Source organism: Magallana gigas, chromosome 3 (assembly GCF_963853765.1).
Source record: "Magallana gigas chromosome 3, xbMagGiga1.1, whole genome shotgun sequence".
Taxonomy (NCBI): Eukaryota; Metazoa; Mollusca; class Bivalvia; order Ostreida; family Ostreidae; genus Magallana; species Magallana gigas.
The window spans coordinates 28722781-28742960 of NC_088855.1; the positions used below are offsets into that span (position 1 = coordinate 28722781).

Sequence of the window (20180 nt, forward strand, 5' to 3'; positions counted from 1 at the left end):
GTTGCCTTTATATCCACATGAACCACCCAAGAAAGCATGTTCTTGTTTTAATATTGCATTATAATGAAGGTGTTTATAGTTCTTAAAAAAATAAAATAGTCAACAACTATAAAGAATAATATCATATTTAATTTCTTGAACTTGTGTCATAATTTAACGAAATAGCCCTAAAAAGTGGAATGTTGTTTATGCTGATAATTCGAATTCGTATTCTTCCATTATGCGGAGGCTTCTTCTTTCTAAACAAAGCGAAATAAAAAATATCTTACATAGTATTCTTATACGTGTTCTAGGTACGTGCATTTACGCTGACATTGAAGTTTATAAAAGACTGAATGATACATGCAGTTGTTAAAGGCAATCTATCAGTGTGAACAATAGAAATGTTATGAAATCAATCAAAATTCATTAATTTGGTTATTGTATATTTGCGGTGAAATAAACATATAAAAATACAATATCTAGACGAAGAGAATAATACCTTGAATTCAGAAAAGCTGAAGAAAAACAATTTTCTTGGCATGAAGCCATCATCATCATCATCGTCATCCCCATCGTCATCGAGGACAATCTAAAAACAATAGAAAAGAGAAATATAATTTTTTTTACCGGGATCATTACTTAATAATGAGTTATAGTTCGTATTTCAGTGGATGGGGTCATGAATTTTTTTTTTTTAATTTCGGGGCAACTAAGGCCATTTATAACAAAGAATTTAGAGGGAAAAATTTGGCATCGACGCCTTCTCTTCTCTCAAATTATACAAATTTGGATAAATACTTCATTACAGTTTTATGAGTGTTTAATACATTTCTCCAAGGCCGTATATCTCGAATTTCTTGGTATTAAAGTTGTAAAGTACTAATGAAATGTTATTACCTTGTTTCTTACATTGAAACCAGTCTTTTCAATTTCTCTTTCTTCTTTTAAGAGCTGATTGGTTTCTACGGCTTCCAATTCAGGATCTTTTGGTTTCGGCTCCTTTGATCCGGTCCTTGACGCCCTGAAACTTTGTTCGGCTTTTTCATCTCTGTGAAGAAATTTAACATGTAGTTATTAAATATGATAGTTATAAGTGTTGTCTGTACATATAATATACATTTGTATTAAATTGCTTAATTGAGAATTATTCTTAACATTTCATACTTCTAACGCCGAGTACGTATTTGATTTTTGGAAAAGGAAAATAGAACTATGAAATTCAATTACTAATGAAGTACAAATACAATGTATACATGTGGTAAAAAAGAAAAGAAGATATTTTACCCGATATAAACAATATTGTTTTCATTGTCCTTCGCTCTTTCCAAATCTTTATGCCCTTCATCATGAAAGTTTTCTATCTCTTTCTTCAAGCCATCATCATCAACGTGCCCAGCATCTTCAGACAGCGAAGTATTTACTTCCTTCACGGAAGTGAAATTTTCTTCGTTTTCTTGCTTCACCTCCATATCAGCCCCTTCATCCTTTTTTATATGACTTTCCTCTCCAAACATCGACTGGTTTACTTCGCTCTTGCTCTTTAATCCATCTTCAACTCTCTTTATTATTTCTGATTTTACTTCGTCAAGTAAGTATTCAACCAACTTATCAAACTGTACACCCTGTTGCTCGTTTTCTTCGACGTCCATCTTTGGGGATTGAACCACAGAATTCTCAGTCTTGCCATTTGGCTTCTCCTCGTCTTTCTCTGAAACTGCCATCCCAGTACCCTCAATTTCATTCTGACTCAAATCGTATGACATTTTTCCATTGGGAGCCCCCATGGTTTTGTCAAGCTGCTCTGTTTTCTCCGAACTCTTCATCTTTTTGACGTACGGCCGTCTCCTCCGTTTACGCTTGATGTGTCTCTCTAGGGCAAGGAGTCTTCTTTCCTCCAATACAGGAATATTCTTAATTCGACGTATCATTTCTCCATTTCCGATTCCATTAACTTTCTTGTCATCTGAACGTTGAATCCCGAGTCCCTCTGTGATTCGACAGTTTTCCTATGTTTAAAGAAGACAAAAGAGATTGTAACATTCTGTCGCAACTTTATGATTTATCGATATTTACAAAATTAATTTTACTTACCATATTGAAAACTGGACCATTTCTAGAATCTGACTGTGACTCCATTTTACTGTGATCTGAAACGAAGTATGTCTTCTATAATAACATCTGATATATGTCTATGTGCATACTGTCATGTTGTAAATTTTGAGTTTACCGGGTGGTGGTAAAAACAAAATTTACAAGGTTGTCATGTTGTAAATTTTGTATTTACTGCCACCCGATAAATTCAAAATATACAGCATGACAATACATACAATATTTAATTGTTCTAACTACCGACAACCATGCGATTTTTCATTACCTGCCAAATCCTCTGTGTATTCTGTAGTGATAGTGATTGCGTCGTTTTGATTGTGACGTTATACCATGTGACTATGATTGTGACGCCACGTTAACTTGCGAATCGAAAACGGAAGACGGATCCGGCGACGATGTAACGAAGACTAATTTTTTTTAACGTTATCCCTGATTCAGAATCAAATGGCCCCAACTTAAAAATTTGTTGCACTTACACTGTTAAATAACAGGATCTTCACAATTGTTATCACAATTTTAAGTCTGCATAAAATCTGACGAGCTGATATCGGACTAGATAAAGGAATGAATATTTTGAAACTATTATTCATTTTTTTTATTATCATATTTTTTATATATATATATAGTAGTTACCGGGAGCGACGTAAATAATGTTATTTATATCTCTTCTTCTTCTTCTTCTTCTTCTTCTTCTTCTTCTTCTTCTTCTTCTTCTGCAGCAGCAACAACGATAGTAGTTACCATAATGTTAATGAATTTTGTATAACACCACCCCCTCCCCGTTTAAAATAAATATTTTGCCGGAAATTTTAGAGTCATCTAAATACGTTAGCTACATTCGTCTAAAACCTATTTCCGGTGTTGATTTGTACAACAACCACCACATACATTGATACAAAATACATTTTACTCTCTTATCCAATTACGATCTTACAGTGTTAACAATGGATTTGTTTGGCGACCTGCCTGAGCCAGGTTAATTGTGTTAATAGATATAGATGTACTTTGATTTGTATTTCTAATGTTTAATCTCATTACAATAATACAACATTAGTCCAACTCAGCGATTCCACACTTTGCAAATTCTGTTTTACGATTACCAAGATTAGAAATACATGTATTTTGGTCAAGTTCTTCAACCAGTAAAAATTAACGTATCAAAATTTTCCGCTCAAATTCACCATATCCTTTTAAATTATTTTTATCATGGTTAAATAATTGTACCGCCTAATAAGTAAATTGAAATCAATTTATAGCGACATCCAACAGTGCAAGTGAATCAGCAAGTCTCTACGATGACATTCCAATAAAAAATGACACAAGTGCCACCAAAGCCCAAGAGAGTGAGAAGATCCAGATAAACTGTAAACGGAAAGCAGAGGAAGACGATAAAAAATCCACAAAGTTAAAAACATCTGGTAATACACAAAGGAACTAACAAGAAACATGATAAATACATGTACATGCATATTTGTGTAGGATTCTTTAATCATACACTGTGAAAAATGTATAATCGCACTCTTAATCAAGTTAGCAGGTTTGTAAAAATAATTAATGCCCCCTTCGAAGAAGTTAGGGCATTTTGCTTTGCTGCTGTCTGTCAGTCAACCAACAGTTTCTGTTCATTTTCCTCGCAGAGGTTGCACATACTGAAATGAAATTTAGTATACAGATTTTTCATAAGAATATCTGTGACAAGTTCTGTTTTGGGTATGATCGAGCAGTTTTGACTGTCATGCCCCTTGACCTTAGCTAGCTAGAAAAATACCGATTATTTGAAATTTCCATTCATTTTCTTCGCAGAGGTTGCACACACTGAAATGAAATTGGTATGTAGATATATCATACATATGTAAGAATATCTAGGAACCTATATTTCTAAAACTTTTTAGTTCAGACACGTCATACTTCATTGGTTGATGCATCTCTGATAGTACTGATAGATGCCCCCTATTGATTTTAAGTTCAAAAGGTCAATTTCATTTCCATGTATGCTGCCTATGATAAAGGTTTGTGACCCTATAGTTATGTCTAAGGGAGGGGGCATAAGTGTTTCACAAACATCTCTTGTTGATCTTTTATTAGTTTAAGTACATTAGTTCTGTAACCATAGACTCTCTTGAGGCTTTAATTCTGTCTGTCTTTCTTTCTTTCTAGGAGCATTGTTTGTCTGAAACAAAATCAGATTTTATTAAATCATGGATTCTTGATTGTCAGGTATAACAAGCAAAAGATTTTGTGCTAATGGCAAAGAAACAAGCCTTTTAATCTGAATTTAATTACCAGCAAAGGAAGGAGCTGGAACACTATAATCAATAGACTAGTCCCCCGTATAGTACAGCCAAGATTAATACATTGGGAGTTTGAAGTAGCTAATTGAGGTTATAGACTTATGTTAGACTTTATATTGCAGTAAAGTACAGATTGTCTCCATTCTATGCCGAGCGACAAGGAGAGAGGGATGAAATGCAGGATGAGCACATCCTAATGGAGGACATCACACAGCAGATACCAAACCTCCATCCATCTGTGTAAGTCTGTCGGGTTCAGTATAGGCACCAGTATTGTAGATTCCTCATTAAATGGAAGGAATTGATATCCACATAAAATCACCAGAAGCACCCATCACAAATTTTGAAAATCTTACTTTTATTTTGCTGACAGTCATGAATGATATAAAACTTTAACAGACATTAGGAGCTCAAAATGTTTGACTTGCAGTTTGATACAAAATGGGAGAATCCCAGAAATAAGTACTACGTAAGTTATTCAAAAAAAAAAAAAGAAATTACAGTAAGCGCAGAAAAAGATGACTTTTTTTTTTTATCTAAAATAACAAAATATTTACAATAGGCATTGTTTTATTTGAATCCATTGTATAGAATATAATTAGATAAAATGAAGAACAAAGGAAATGGACTTTTGATTTGCTGTACAAGCTTGATGACACAATCCAAAAGATTTGACCCTTTCATTATTATAATCAATATTTTTCAATAATGATTTTCATCTGAACATTACTAGTTTTTTGACTGTCTCATTACCGGTATTTATTATGAGAATTATTACTTAATTTCTATCACGCATATACATACATATATGTTACTGGTACATGCAAAAAAAATGAATTAATGAATTTGACAGTATGTAAATCAACTTGATGAACAACTTCTGTCTCAACAGGTATCGAGTTTCCTTTTTCGCTGTCTATGATGGGCACGGTGGAGCCAGGGCTTCTAGGTTTGCATCCAGACATTTGCATAAATTTCTCCTGGATAAGTTCCCAAAGGGTAATGTACCCCACCCACCCATTTCATCACATATTAAACAAGAACCAATTTTCATCTTTTAAGCAATTAAAAGCCATTTCCTTTGTACTGATGTTAAATTTTACGAATATCTTGTATAAAGTGTAAGATTAATGTACCAGATGAGTGATGATGTATTTGAGATTATTTCATGTTTAAATTGTTTTACTTTTTTACAAATATAGGTGAAGTGTCTATTGTTGAGAAAGAAATGAAGAAAACCTTAGTAGAAACTTTCAAAAAGACAGATGAAGAATTTCTGAAAGAAGCAACAAAAATGTGAGTTAGAATTATTTTTGTTTGCATGCATGATTTATTACTGTTAAATGCAGATAGACAAGATCTCCATATTGGTCTATGAAATAATATCTCTTTCTTCTAAAGTATTAACATCTTTCTTTCATTTCAAAATCTAAAAGTCATTACTTAATCATGCTGCACAATTAGTTTTAATATCATGGAACATGCCATTTGGTTAATTAAATTAACCCATGCTCCATGATATTAAAACTAATTGTTCAGCATTGCATATTAATACCTATACATATCAACTCCCCTACTCACACCTTATATTAATAGCAAAAGATGCTACACCTTTTAATTCAACAGAGATTTATTGTTTTTGTTTTTACAGCTATGTAAAAATGTAAAAAAAAAAAAAAAAAATTAATTAATTTAATTGAATTTTCAGAAAACCATCTTGGAAGGATGGAACAACAGCTACAGTAATGGTGGTTATTAATGAAACAGTGTTCATAGCTTGGCTTGGAGACAGCCAGGTAAATGGGTGCAAGTGGATTTTGTAACAATGAAAGATAAAAAGAACCAACTCATTTTCATTTTGAAATATACATATCATGAACCACTCCCATGCCCTAAGCTCCCTCCCCTATCCCCTTCAAAGAGAGTTTCATTTCTGTCCATTAAGTCAATAAATTTGTTGTACAGAAAATTTGATACTTGCACATTGATACAAAATCCTTTTATATGAAGTTGAAATTATCAACCTAATTGTGTGCATGATTTGTGTTTCTTTTGATAGGCAGTTCTGTGCCGACAGAAGGAAGATAACTCTTGCATTCCAATCCCACTGACGACGGAACACAGTCCCTCGGTGTATGAGGAGAGGATCAGAATTCAGAAAGCAGGCGGACATGTCAAGTACGCAAGCATTAATTCCTCCATGTTGAAACACCTAATTATTCAGTAGTCTCTGCATAAAGATGGTTGCAGGGATTTTTTGTATTAATGGTGCAATGTATAAATCCTTTAGCATTTTACTGTAGTTTATATGATATCTAGTACATTCACTGAAATGTAACAATAAAATCATTGGCTTTTCAAAGGATTCATAAACTCTTTTTATTAGAAACAATTTTGATTTTTAATCTGTATAAGATACAGTCAAACTTCATTATCTCAAACTAGATGGGACTGTTTAAAGACTTTGTGATATCCAAGAATTCGAGATATTAACTTAAAGGGTAAAATACTAAAAAAATAAGGGGTTTGGACTTACAAATCACTTCATCATATCCATTGTATTCGAGATATCAGTGTTCAAGATATCGAAGTTGAACTGTAATTACATATCAGTATATTTAGATTATTTATGCAATAATTATGTAAACCAATTACCACACCCAAACTTCTGCTGATAATTTTTGAAAAATAAAATCAGTTTCTTTTAATTATAGAGGTATATAAAGTGATGATTTTTGTTTCAGGGACGGTCGAGTGTTGGGAGTATTGGAGGTGTCAAGGTCAATTGGAGACGGCCAGTATAAGAAGCTCGGTGTGTCTTGTGTACCTGACGTCAAAAAATGTCAGCTGACTGATCAAGACAGGTATTTATATCTCTGAGGTCATCGTAACTTTTTGTGAACAAATAGAAAATAGAAATATTGTATATATTTAGTGTTTTCTTGTCAGTTTCCTTCTAGCGGAATCAGTGGTTAATTATCTCCTTGTCTGTCTGTTTGTCAGTTTGACCCACTTTATAGTTTTCCACTGACCAGATGTTAGCTTTGAGAATTTATAGAGGATTTTAATTTTTTAATTCATAGGTATATTGTATTGGCTTGCGATGGTTTGTGGAAGCGATTCTCTTCTAGTGAATGCATCAGCTTCACAAATAACCTTTTAGAGGTATGGAAAATCTGGAAAAATTTTATGTTTTTCTAATGGACATTATTTCTACTATAAAGTACATGTAATGCATAATCTTGTATTTGGATGAAGAATTAGTAAATTAAAATGGAGAATAATTCTAAAAACACTTTTTCAATTAAAGATCATGAAAAATTATCTTTAAAAATTTGTGTATGTATTGTTCAAAATAGATACTATACTCTGTCCCGAGTTTTTGCTTCCACCACTTTTTGCTTGATATTTCAATAATAGTAAATACCTTTGTGCTCAAACTAAGTTCATCCACTAATATAAAAAATGTCCAGATTATCTGTTTTGAAACGCCCCCTCTACCACTTTAGGTTTCAATACACATCCCGAAATTGAAAGTCTACGGAGATTTTGCATTGCAACAGCCATTAATAAGCCCGGATGATAACGTTAAAAAATTGTGCGATGTATTCCGAGTGTATTCCGAATGGAGAAAAGATGTAAACATTCCCCATTATAAATCTCCGTAAGGAATCTGTTTTCGTTCCTGTGAATTTTTCTGAGTGGAAAGGGATAATTGTTCAATGAAGATATCTTGGATATATTTCCTTTTAACGATTTCAACTGTATTTCTTTCACAGGTATGTGTAATTTTATTAAAAATCATCAAAAAGCGATGGAAGCAATAACTTGGGACAGACTATAGTAGATATATTAGTATGGTTACAGATAATTTTTTTTTTTTAAATATCTGACAAAATGAATGCTTGGAAAATCAGGTATTTCAAACTATTTACTAAATAATTTTGTTGCTTTGTCAGAATTTTATTTTTTGTTTCATCTTAACTGTCATTCTGTCCTGACTTAATTTAGTGTATGTCCAGTGTAAACTCGACCTGGAGTCAAATGAAGAAAACATCAAAAGCCGACCATTGTTCTTTAAACTGACAATTAAGTAGTGGTACAGGGTTGGACAAAATCTGAATGACAATTAAGTAGTGGTACAGGGTGGGACAAAATCTTTCTTGGTCAAGTTTTGGTTACCAAACATTTAACATTGATGGCAATTTGACATACATTTATTAAGATATATGTCGAAAAGGTTAAAAAATGAACCAATCCACAAAAACTTGAGAAGAAAAAATGTACTTTGCTCTTTGGTCCTGAGGGATAAACTATTCCAGGATTTCGTTTTCTTTTTTTTTTTTTAGATTTTATATGTTCAAAAGTATTATACTTTAAATGTTGTTGTCTGTAATGTAGGCCTATATATAACTGTAATATTTATTATACAGTAAATTTAGAAATTTAGAATTTACATGTATTTATATACTTTCAGAATAAATGTAAAATAATGTTAAATATGATAAGTTTTTGTCAGGTAAATTTAAACTTTTATCTGAATAGCATAAAATATTATTCTCATGGAGAAAAGTTCAAGGGGGATTTTTTTTTTTTAAAGTCTCTTCATTGTTAAAAAACCAACAAATAAAAAACAAAAAAAAATAGAAAACCCTGTGTTCATGGATGATTTTTTATACCTTGAAAATTTTTCTGACCTCATTACAATTTTTTACGGTTTTATAACCCATAAACCACCTGCGAGTGGCCATCCCTTTTATCGACTGACAACTTATATACACAGGCAGGCAACTTACTTCAAAACGGTCGGTAGATTTATGTTTGTTATCAAGACACATTTAATGGTACACCTGGATGCACTTGAGCAGACAAAGTTTTTGAGTTTTTATTCGACTTAAAAAATGCAAAAGTTAACCGGCTTGACCCTTTTTTGGTTGGGAATTATGGGGGGGGGGGGTTAATTCTGGGATTGGTCTTATTTAGGGGACTTAACTATGAACCTCTGCAATTTTATTGGCAAAATAAAATTTGAAAAAAATATGGAATTACCAAATTTATTTATTTGAGGTTTGTTTAAAAAGTTTCTATCAGTTATACTATAACTAACTTACAGCTAGATTTCTTGTAGAATATTTTTGGCTGCTATTGACACACATATAGAACTGAAACATTTACCAGCTGTTTACGGTGACTTTCATTTGCTCGCGTATTTATACGTTTGATTTATGACGAGACATTCTCTTCTGTGCAATTTTGTATAGAATAGTACATGCATTTTTCTTTTTTGCAAGTTATGGATAATTCTTTCCATTTTTTTTTCATATGATGTATAGGATGCAAGCATACCGGAATCTAATGATAAAACAGCAATGGAAGTGCGTTGTCAGAACGTCTGCCAAAAATTAGCAAATGAAGCGGTTCTTCGACTCAGCGCAGACAATGTGACTGTAATACTAATATCCGTCAACAAAACATGACCTTAAGTACATCAGAAAAAAAACTTCGTATGCTGCAGCTGTTTACCTTAGGATTGTCTGAATCTTTTCGTCGAAATCCATGGATTTTTTATTATGACCCTTATGTTGGTATTATTGATGAAAAAAATCTTGGAATGTGAATAAGACTTAATTGTTCGAGAAATGAAGAGTGTTAAAATAACCATGCAGAGTACTGTCTGTAATTTTGTTAAAAACAGATTTCCTTTTGTGGGTACCGTGTACCTTATCATGAAATGCACACGCTGTACGTTTCAGGATGTATGAAATTCAAGTCAAACGAACGTGTAATTTACCATTCAAACTGTGTCAACAAAATATACATGACACCCTTTCATTTTACTCGGGAATTAATCACGCTCATAAGTTCATGGTAACACTTGACGTGTATATTTTCTCTGCTTGTAAAATGTTGGGGGGAAATAAACCAAGAAATGACAACATATCTATTCGTATTGTTATTAAAACTCACCGCTTCATGATCATAATGCAATCATGGAAAAAAAAACTGTTTGGACTAAAAGAGCTGACAGTTATATTTTTGATGCAGTGCCACCTTTTTACACCTTTGATAAGAAACAGGTTCTGACCGCAAAGACTTGCTATGGCCGTCTTGTCATGTTTATGGGGCGGCCTTATGAGTAATGATGAATACATGCATTAATGGCAAACATTCAGGAAATTGTTCTTGAACATGTACAAATGTTTTTGCACGTTTTACTGAATTCTATACATATGTTTTTTGTTTTCCCTTACCTTTTTCAGCAAAATTTATGGGAATTTCTGAACTATAGCAACTTGTTTTTTGTAATAATTTAGAACCAGTCATTGTTTAGCCATCAATTCAGAAGCAAAATAATCTTAACAAACATGCATGTACATATCGCTAATACATTTTGGTTTTTGTTCCTCGGTTGTGTCAAAAAATGACTTCTTTGCCTACTTGAAATAGTTTTACGTCCGTTTTTTTAACCAATAAAGTTTTACAAAAATTATGGTCCAAAAATTTTCCAAAAGGTAAAAAAAAAATCTTATTAAAAAGATATGTATTCACTTAAACAATAAAATGCCTTCTTTGGTGATTTATGCGGAATATAAATTGGCGACATTGTAAAAAATATATATATATAACCTGCAGTGATCGCTACCTTCATAACCCGCATAATTAATCAAATAAAACATTTTATTGCTTATATTCACATCTTTATTTTAGAAAATTAATAAATTGATCGTAAAAAGTAAGTAAAATTAACTAAATTACTGTTAATGTACATCAGTACGTTAGCTAAAAGAAACAGCCAAATCGTCTCCTGTGAGACTTTGAGTATGACATCATCATGATTATTTCGTGCAGTTTGAGATTTTTCTTAGGTCACTGTAGGTTTCGACCAATCGATAAATGGGGCGTGTAGATTTCAGTCTGGCTGTTTCTATAGAGCTATGGATGAACTACAAGTTTCCGTAAGAAATAGAGGGAATCATGCTCGGTAGATGTAAATTTATTGCGATATACATTATTCAGCACGTCCTGTTTTCAATCACATTACTTAATGTGGATAATATTCGCTTTTTAAGTAGCTGTGTAACTCTTACTACGACAGTATTAGTTTAAGAAAATTTGAATATTTTCATACGATGATGAGAGCCAAAAAGGTGTGACTCACTGGGTAGATCCGGTTACATATGGATAAAATCAGCTTCATGAGACGACCAAACGTGCAGAAGTGTTGAACGTTATTAAATGGGTATATACTGCATATCAAATGAAATGAACACGAAAAGCATTTCACATCTAGAAACATGCGAAAATTACCCAATATTTATTTTTCAGCGCAAGCTAGGAACTTCTCGTGAATTTCGTCCGTGCATTTTTACATGTAAAATATCTTGCACGTGTTTTGAAGCTTGGTTGTTATTATTAAACAAATTATGAGTAAATAATGAGTAAATAGTTAAATGGTAAGTGTTCACATTCTATGAATTACTAGACTCAATAATATTCACTTTGATAAATATATAAGCAATGTGAAATTTTTTTCTACATTTATGAGGTTTGCCGAATCATAAATTACAAGTACATATAACCAAATGTACAGGACGGCATGTCAAAATGATTCTTTTTAAATTTCCGTGTTTTTTTTTCTTTTAGAACCTTTGCTTTTTTAAATAATCTTAGAGGTGGATTTAACCACACATCCTGCCAAAAATCTCAAAAGACATAAAAATAACGAAGTATCAAGCCCACACCTAATCGAAACAAAGTTTGAACCAAAATTATCTTTTTTTAAATGATTAATATTTTTCCAGCAATTCACTTTACATTTGGTACAAACGGTATTCCGGGTTTCTAATTCGGCAAAACACACCTTTGTCTTGTGCGAAAGAAGCTTGTTAGAACTGTACGATAATTTACTTGTTATACACACAAGATTTATGTTGGAAAAATATATAAGGTCAAAATATCCCACAACAGTGCGTCCGTATGTAATTTTAAATTCACTGGTTGGGTGAAAACGCAATATTTACAACATCGAAACAAGATGTATAGTAAAGACAAAATTTAAAATAACTTTAAAATAACGGTAATATAAAGAATAAAGTTAGAGGTTAAAGTTGGATTAAAATAACTCAAAATTTTAGAAATCTTGACCACTTAAAAATGAATATAAAGGTAGAAAAAAACCCAAGAAAATGGTATTTTGCATCAATTCTGTTTTGTGCTTTAAACATTCTTAGTCACCATTTTTTCACGGTTGTTTTATTAATTTTCGTGGTAAAATGAAGTAGAATATTACAAAATTATATTTGACCAACCGTTAAGTAGCACTGCCATCAACAACAAGACGGACTCGCACAACGACGTTATACTTTATTGTAATCCATCATTTTTGTTAAACCAAGTCCTTATTCCATTTTTCTCTTTATTCAGTGTAGACACATTGCATATCTTGCTCACAGAGACCATAGGAAAGCGAGATCTTCACAAATGCAATGTACTTTATTTAAGAAGGCTGGATGGTCATGACTATTTGAGACTATATTAATCTCCCCATGAAAAAGAGTTCATTGTAAAGATATCGCAAAATGTCCAAATTTCAAAGATATAAAACAAATATGGATTTTTTAAACTAAATTTTTTTTACTAAAGAAATCATATATCTAGATAAATAAAGATGGGTTTTTACTTTACTAAAGAAATCATATCATATATAAAAATGAAGGAAGTTATGTTACGTTAATTGGTTGACCACCCAGCCTCCTTAAAATGCAACTTTAACCTTTTGATCTGTCCTGATTCAGTTTATCTCTCAATACAACATGGGGTTATCTGTGTTGTCACATATCGCACTGCATAATAATAGTCTATTGTATCACTGGACGTTATGTGGTAAAGACAGGAGGTAGTTTATCCATACTTGCACACACATACTCGTTTGGGACAGAACCCTTTCCTGCAGTTCTCTGTGCACCAGCCTTTGATTGCGCTCTGTTGGCCGTATTGGTCTGCACCATGGCAAATAATCGACTTTTTGGGACTTCCTTTAGCAGATGGCTTTTGAACACTCGATTTCTTCAAAGAGGGACTTTTGATCATGGTATCTCTAGGAAGAACTTTGTTTTGAGGTCCGTCGTATTTGATTTTCTGTTCAAAATTTTTGTTTTGTGATACATTGTCTTCGATTTTTTGTCCAAGATTTTTATTTTGTGGTGTATTATATTTAATTTTCTGTCCAAATATTTTGGGATTTTTCTTGTAGAGATCAATATACGCTTCTTTCGACAAAAAATTAACGTTCGTCGGAGGTTTGGAAACTTTTTCGACCTTGAGTTCGTCACGGTTAAATTCCGAGAGAATTGGTAATATCGGGGGCTTCGTGGGGTCAATGGGTTTTGAAGTGGTGGTTTCAATATCTAACATAGAACTCGTGGTTACTTTAACCCTTTTGTTTACACATCTGCACATGTGTTGCGGACAATTTCCTGCTTTGCAATTTCTCGTGCACCAGGTGTTGATTCCTTTTACATACAGAAAGCTGCTTGCCCCAGAGCAGACCAGTGTCTTTAAAGTTGCCATTTCCTCAGTGGTTGTCATTTTGTCTCGTTTCTGCTTCAACTCAAATAGCCTTGAATCGAGATTGTGCGTGTGATGTCGGTATTTATCAAATTCGCTCATTCTCCCATTAAAGGCTGATCTAAACTTACTCATCGGACCCTTGAGATACTCTTTCGGAGAAATTTCACTCAGAGCTATTGGGTTGCCTTCGATGATGTCATCAATGCCGTAGTCGGCTTGAACAATCATTGGTCGAGTCGGGGGCCAGGGTGACTTGAGCTCAAATTTGTAGCGGTTTTTCATGTCTGTATTTGGAACTGGAGATTTTCCTAGAGACCTCAATGGATCCCATTTTACTGAAGCCATATTCTGACCGTTCCTTTTGTTGGACTCTACAAGGAGTGATTTCATCATCGACCAAAGCATATCGGAGAGCTTTTCCAGAACTGCCACTTTTTGTCCGTTGTGTTGCGTTGTCTTGATATCAAGAGCATCGATTTTCAAAGTTGGCTGCGACTTAAGTTTTAATGTCTGTTCAGCATTCAGCAGCGATTTCATCGCGGATTTTACTGTTACGGGCTGAATCACGGTCGGTGGCGTTCTTGATCTAGCTATCGCTGGATCTGATTCCAGAAGAGAGTTAATAACTGATTTTAAAGTTACTGGCTTGATAAAACTTGATGGCGTTTGATATTTTGTTTCTTTTGCCGCTAACAGGGATGGAAGAATTTCAGTGGATTCCGACAAGTTTCTTGAAGCAGAAACCGAATTTTCAGTTACCGAAGATCTCGTAATCACCTCTGGATACGCACTGGTAACAATAGAAGTTTGGTAGTTATCAGTGGAGTAGGTTTTCTGATCTTCAGAATAAGGTACCTCATCCATGGAAATGCTTCTGAAGTTTTGCAGTGTCTGTTGGAATTGTATTTCCAAAGGCTCAAAGGGTTTTAATGGTGATTCCCTGGAGCCACTCGTAGAGTCTGGGCTCTCCATAATAGAAATGTCTGCACACCCGTAAAACTCTTCTTGTGGACCCATTCCATGGCCACAATTGTCGTTGATATCACAGTTCCATCGATTACCTTGATTAAAAAAACAAATCAGAATTTAAAAAAAATCAATTTTAAAACAGCTTTTTGATCATTCGATAACTAGTAAAAGAAATTGTGAAATATCACCGAATTTTGAAAATTTTATGCATGTTTTAATAAAAATGGATAGGTCAGAATTGAAAATTTTGCTTTCATACATCAAATAATTTTTTGTCTGATGTGCCTGGCTACCTGTATTATAACGCCACTGTAACACGCAGTGATCACATGACATGTTTGCAGGCAGACGACCCTTCATGAAAATCACTCCGTTTTCGGATGCTTTCACGTGATATCGTCCATCTCGAGTCTCCGTTATGTAAACAGGATGTTTATCCAAACAATCTTGCGTTACTGGGACATTCGGATCTTCAACAGGGCAGACTCGGTACTCGAAATATCCAAGGTGGTTCGCTGAGAGGTCTACTGTTAAGTCTATGACATCACCAGTTTTGTAGTTCCGAGTGATGACTCCTGATGCGTATCTGCCTCCTGCTTCATTTGGTCTGGGAATGTCTTGGACAGGATCACCACAGACCCCGCAGCGCCCTCTGTTGTGGATCCACTGGTTCTGAAAGTATTTGTGGATGTCTTTTACTTGCACATGTAATATTTGGCAACAGCTGACATAAGCATCCTTTGGGGTTATTTTGGATTTTTTTCTGTTGATTTTAACTTGCCATATCTAGCACAAGGGAATCCTTTTTCATTGTTGTAAAATTAGACTTTCAAACAAAAAAAATTATTATGACAGGCTAGAAGTTCTTGTGTTGTTCCCATGAACTTTGCTGTGCATCGTGATTTAGTTGATTTTAATATTAACTTGTAATCAATTAAAAAAAACTGCACGAAAATCACAGCGAAATATGTAGATGTCATTGAATAAATATGATTATTTAAGATTTCTTTTCTTATAACAAGAATACATGTATCCATCAGTATCAAATAGCAGAAAAAACCAATCTCTCTAATTACGGTGTAAGCCGAGTTGCAATGGACTGGTCACGGTTCGTCTGTACATAGACCAGTTTAGAGAAATCATTGCTTTATCGGGGTGTAAATCCTGCGGTCTGACAGACATCACCCGCGCAAAAGCTAAAATTGTTGGTAAATAGTAACAACTGCATCGTAAAAGTCACTTCGTCCGCGTGATTGTTATAATTCTTGGTTGTTAACTGCATACCAAATTATTTCCCGGCAAGTAGTATATTTTTCTATTTCTCAACACAATGATGGCTAAGTCTTTTGATTGATTGATAACTGAATTATTCATTAATGTAGACTTACTAGTAACTGATACAACATGCTGTGTACAGATAAAAAAAAATCACCTGGATTGATGGATTTTTGTTATAGATTATTGCATGGCGAGATTAGTATAGTCAATATACGTTGAAATACCAGACCCTTTGTCGTTAATGGTAATCCACAATGAGGGGGCACCGATGTCTAGCTGCATATCTTGATGTATGCTTCCATAATTAGTGGTTTGGTGGTCTTAACGAATGACTTTTATCTGGTATTGAGCAGAGGTCTCCTTGTGTTACTAATAATCAACTCTTTGTACAAAGACTTTGAAGCTCGTTCGGGAACAACGAATAAAAGCCCATAAGTACACGTTTTCATTCAAAACGGGCAGCATTCTATAGGTAATTCTTTGGTTTTTTTGTTTTGCTAATTAAGGTTCATTGCGGGGGTTGGCCATGCAGTAATAAATACTTTCAGGTCAAATAAGCTCCCCCTAATGACATAAGATATTATTTACAATGTATGGTCAGATATTGAATGCACTTTGCCATTTTTTTCGTGTTTTGTATTTTGTTCTTCAATGGATTTGTCATAAACGCAAAACATTATTTACTGTTTTAGAGAAGTGTTTTTTAATATCAATTTGTTTATTATATATCGCTTTTACAACTTCAGAAACACGAAAGAAGCTAAAATAAGCCAAATGATTTTTTTTACTTAATTTTATTTTTACACACTATAATAAAAGTGGATAAAACCCTTATTTTGCAACAGTTATGGAAAATGAAAGAGCTTAAACGAGCTATGAACATTTCAACATTTTTATTCATACCGATTTTTTTTTTTTTACAAATCCTTCGAATGGCATTTCATTTCATCGGGATCTTGTCAATTTTGTGGTGGTGGAGCGTCGACTTTGATATTTACATGTATAGTATTAAATTCTAACGTTGTCAAAAATTAACATCTCTTGGATTTGAAGGTGAGCGACCCCCATACCACCTCTTTAAACTCTTCATTTTAACACAACCCCTGAGTAATGTTTAACACATCACAATGGTTTTATTTGTCACTTCGTAAAGGCTACACAACCATAAATTTGTGACTTTATTAATTACCGGGGTTCTAAATTATACGCGGTTAATGGGATAGAATAGAGGGTAAGGGTTACTGACTTCTTATAAAACAGAGAGCTGTTTCAACAAACTAAAGTAAAAAAAAAACAAAAAAAACTTAGGATTTATGCTAAAATCCAAAATTAATTGAGACCTCTGTCGTTTTATTGAGTTAGAATCAACATGTTTTTCTAAGCTTTTAGAATACATGTTCATGCATTGACATAAAATAATTCGATTTTTCTTTCTGAAAAAGCCTTCTATTGCATGTGTACATAGAAATTGTATGCAATCAATTTTAATCTAACCTTCGACCATTATTGTAAAGAAATCCGAAACCATAAGTATTGAAAAATTTGTTTCGATTTTGCTAGAGTTCGATCATAATCATAATCCATAGTCAGTTTTAAATCACGGTTAAACACTGCCAATAAACTAAACAACCAAAAATCCTTTATCTATTTCTATTTGTTTGTTGTTCTCTCTCTCTCTCTCTCTCTCTCTCTCTCTCTCTCTCTCTCTCTCTCTCTCTCTCTCTCTCTCCAAAACAATAAACAGGTCTCACCTCGTACCCACCACAGTTCAACTCGTTATCATTCGCATTCATAGGGGTGTGGAATCCCCGTCTCCACATGGAAGAGCGACTAGGGGGCTCCCAGAGTTTTCCATGTCCGAAAATCCCCTCAATGTGTAAGCACACAAAAATCCAATGCAAAAACATCGTATAAAGCTGAGATTTTTGTCACGTATTCTTTTCAATCAAAATGTAAGTTTGCAAAACTGCACACAAAATGCCATATCTTTTAAAAGAATAGTATAGTATAATTGATTTTTAAAAAAACTCTTTAAAAATCCCTCACAGAAAAGTGGATGAGTGGGTTTTTAGGATCATTCTTAGTACAGAAAGGAAAACCAAATTCGTGTCCGTGCTATTATTTACATCGTTTTACAGGTTCCCCGTGTAGAAGTTCACCAAACATGCCAGTTCTGCAATTATCAGGACACAATATTCCAATTTTGTCCCCAATTGCAATGCATACGGGCCGCTTCTAGCGGGGTCTCGCCTCTTCCATTCAACCAGCACGCGTTCTCGAGGGACGGTTGGTGATACACGCGCTCGTAAAACGCTCTCGTCTGACAAGCTGACCATTACGTGTGAGGGGAGGCCCCATTTAATTGACTGAGGGCCAGACCGAGCGACGAATTATGTACTACGTCGTGTGCTACACTAAAATAGAAAAGTAGACAAAATTCTAAAGCGTCAGTTTATTTTTCGAAGAGGCTTCGTACAAAAAATCCACCTGGTTGCACCTGATAAACGCTTGTTCAACCTCTGGTTGTGGTTTAGTAATACATGTAGCATAGGATTCATTTGTTTGACCCTTTTTAGAAAAGTAAGTGATATTAGGTTCACAAATGTCAAATGACCCTTGGTGAATTTGAAGAAATCAACATTATACACAGTAATTATATACTAGTAGATGGTATAATATTATTGCTTGTTGATTAAGATATCTTTTAAAACCAAGCGACTTCTCTTCTTGGATTTTCAGCAATAAAAGCGTAAGCAATGTTAAAAGGAATGAAAAAAAAATGAACCAGACTTGATCATATTATACTAGTAATACCGGCCCCTATTCATTTTTCTTCCTCCTTTATAATTCGGTAAAAATTGTTGCATTGATTTATTGAAAAATAAAGTACACGTATAATCTTTGGAATAAAGTATATGTGTATCTTCTTGTAAGCCAGTATACGCCTTTCACAATATCCAGTTAAGTTTAACATTTTCCTTCCCTTAACCACCAGACTCACAAGCCAGTGCAATTAAACGGAAAGAATTTTAATTTCACGAAAGACCAATATTTTACGTCCACTGCAAGCAAACACAAAAAAAAAACCAATTCTTCACAGATTTATGAAAAATGAAGCAGTGTAGCTTTGCAAACTGGTCGAAATATCAATTTCTCATTTTGTAAAGAAGAACGTTCGTATTCAGTTATATATTTGTTCTAGGGGGTTTTAAATTATTTTTATTAAAAATCACAAAATAAAAACGTGGCATTAATTTTCAAAAGAACACCAAAAGTTAAGAATATATCAAATGTTACCTAGTTATGTTTTCTCAAGGGTAAAAGTGCGTTTTACTTATGCAATTAATAAAACCTCTAAGTGCTCACCCCTTAAAAATCGAATAATTTTTAAAAAACTATGAAATAAAATGAAGTGAAACTTTCAACATATTGTAAAAGATGTACCGTATGTCTTCACATCATTAGCACAGATAAAGTAAAACAATAATGATTGAAATCAATAACCCGTGAGGAAAACAAGAAAGTTGTATCTTTCAGCACGTAATTTATCAAAATGGCAACGTTTTGCGATTGACTTTAGTCTTTCGTATTATTCTCAAATGATTAACACTTAAAATTTGCCAAACGACCAGTGAGGAAAAAACCAAGAGCAGTTGGAATGTGGGTGTCTGAACTATTCTTACGACAAGTTGTACCCACTGTTTTTTTTTCGTCCCCGTTATTGTTTTAGGTACTTGGCAATCCGTATGAAGTATTATTTTAACATAATTTGTCAATGCTTTAGTGTATTGCCATTTCCAGCGACAACTATATATATATATATATAACAACAAACCGAAAGCTCAACCAAACCGGAAGTGTTCATGATATTCATCAAAGGTCAAGATCTTGGGATCGCAACCAGATGTCATTTCGTTGATTTGAATTGATCATATGTTTATTGTGCCAATTTTTAATTGGGACTTGGCACACATTCTGTAA

At 33.7% G+C, this 20180-nt stretch overlaps 3 protein-coding genes and 1 long non-coding RNA gene across 6 annotated transcripts; 1 reads left to right on the forward strand and 3 right to left on the reverse strand.

Annotated features, from left to right (window-relative positions):
* Positions 1-119: 119 nt before the first annotated feature.
* Positions 120-1050, reverse strand: LOC136273772 (uncharacterized). The gene is made up of 3 exons (XR_010712001.1): positions 880-1050; positions 482-571; positions 120-239 (listed from the first exon to the last, which is right to left on the reverse strand). It is a non-coding gene; the product is annotated as an uncharacterized lncRNA (long non-coding RNA).
* Positions 1051-1262: 212 nt separating this feature from the next.
* LOC109617849 (cilia- and flagella-associated protein 251) lies at positions 1263-2437 on the reverse strand. The gene is made up of 3 exons (XM_066077846.1): positions 2357-2437; positions 2074-2129; positions 1263-1988 (listed from the first exon to the last, which is right to left on the reverse strand). The coding sequence occupies exons 2-3, from the start codon at positions 2116-2118 to the stop codon at positions 1263-1265; spliced, it is 771 nt and encodes a 256-aa protein (XP_065933918.1). The 5' UTR covers positions 2119-2129; positions 2357-2437.
* Positions 2438-2921: 484 nt separating this feature from the next.
* On the forward strand, positions 2922-10000 carry LOC105321827 (integrin-linked kinase-associated serine/threonine phosphatase 2C). 3 transcript variants are annotated; one of them, XM_066079144.1, is made up of 10 exons: positions 2922-3066; positions 3348-3509; positions 4505-4622; positions 5275-5381; positions 5585-5678; positions 6091-6178; positions 6442-6560; positions 7127-7246; positions 7466-7547; positions 9716-10000. In XM_066079144.1, the coding sequence occupies exons 1-10, from the start codon at positions 3036-3038 to the stop codon at positions 9857-9859; spliced, it is 1065 nt and encodes a 354-aa protein (XP_065935216.1). In that variant the 5' UTR covers positions 2922-3035; the 3' UTR covers positions 9860-10000. The 3 variants fall into 3 exon arrangements, with proteins under 3 accessions (XP_065935216.1, XP_065935215.1, XP_065935217.1); XM_066079143.1 differs by lacking the exon at positions 9716-10000 and adding an exon at positions 7892-8254; XM_066079145.1 differs by lacking the exon at positions 7466-7547.
* A 2728-nt stretch (positions 10001-12728) lies between these two features.
* Positions 12729-18522, reverse strand: LOC105321828 (uncharacterized). The gene is made up of 3 exons (XM_011420287.4): positions 17951-18522; positions 15215-15593; positions 12729-15013 (listed from the first exon to the last, which is right to left on the reverse strand). Exons 1-3 carry the CDS (start codon positions 18104-18106, stop codon positions 13284-13286), a joined length of 2265 nt encoding a protein of 754 aa, XP_011418589.3. The 5' UTR covers positions 18107-18522; the 3' UTR covers positions 12729-13283.
* Positions 18523-20180: the final 1658 nt, after the last annotated feature.

Excerpts from the sequence above, each read along its gene's own strand:
- LOC109617849 (XM_066077846.1), bottom strand. The coding sequence starts at position 2,118 with ATGGAGTCACAGTCAGATTCTAGAAATGGTCCAGTTTTCAATATG. Across the intron at positions 1,989-2,073 it reads ATGGTCCAGTTTTCAATATG|GAAAACTGTCGAATCACAGA; the intron begins GTAAGTAAAATT and ends CTTTAAACATAG.
- LOC105321827 (XM_066079143.1), top strand. The coding sequence starts at position 3,036 with ATGGATTTGTTTGGCGACCTGCCTGAGCCAG. Across the intron at positions 3,510-4,504 it reads CACAAAGTTAAAAACATCTG|TAAAGTACAGATTGTCTCCA; the intron begins GTAATACACAAA and ends TTTATATTGCAG. Across the intron at positions 7,247-7,465 it reads CAGCTGACTGATCAAGACAG|GTATATTGTATTGGCTTGCG; the intron begins GTATTTATATCT and ends TTTAATTCATAG.
- LOC105321828 (XM_011420287.4), bottom strand. The coding sequence starts at position 18,106 with ATGTTTTTGCATTGGATTTTTGTGTGCTTACACATTGAGGGGATTTTC. Across the intron at positions 15,594-17,950 it reads TGAACTGTGGTGGGTACGAG|AACCAGTGGATCCACAACAG; the intron begins GTGAGACCTGTT and ends AAATACTTTCAG. Across the intron at positions 15,014-15,214 it reads ACAGTGGCGTTATAATACAG|GTAATCGATGGAACTGTGAT; the intron begins GTAGCCAGGCAC and ends TTTTTAATCAAG.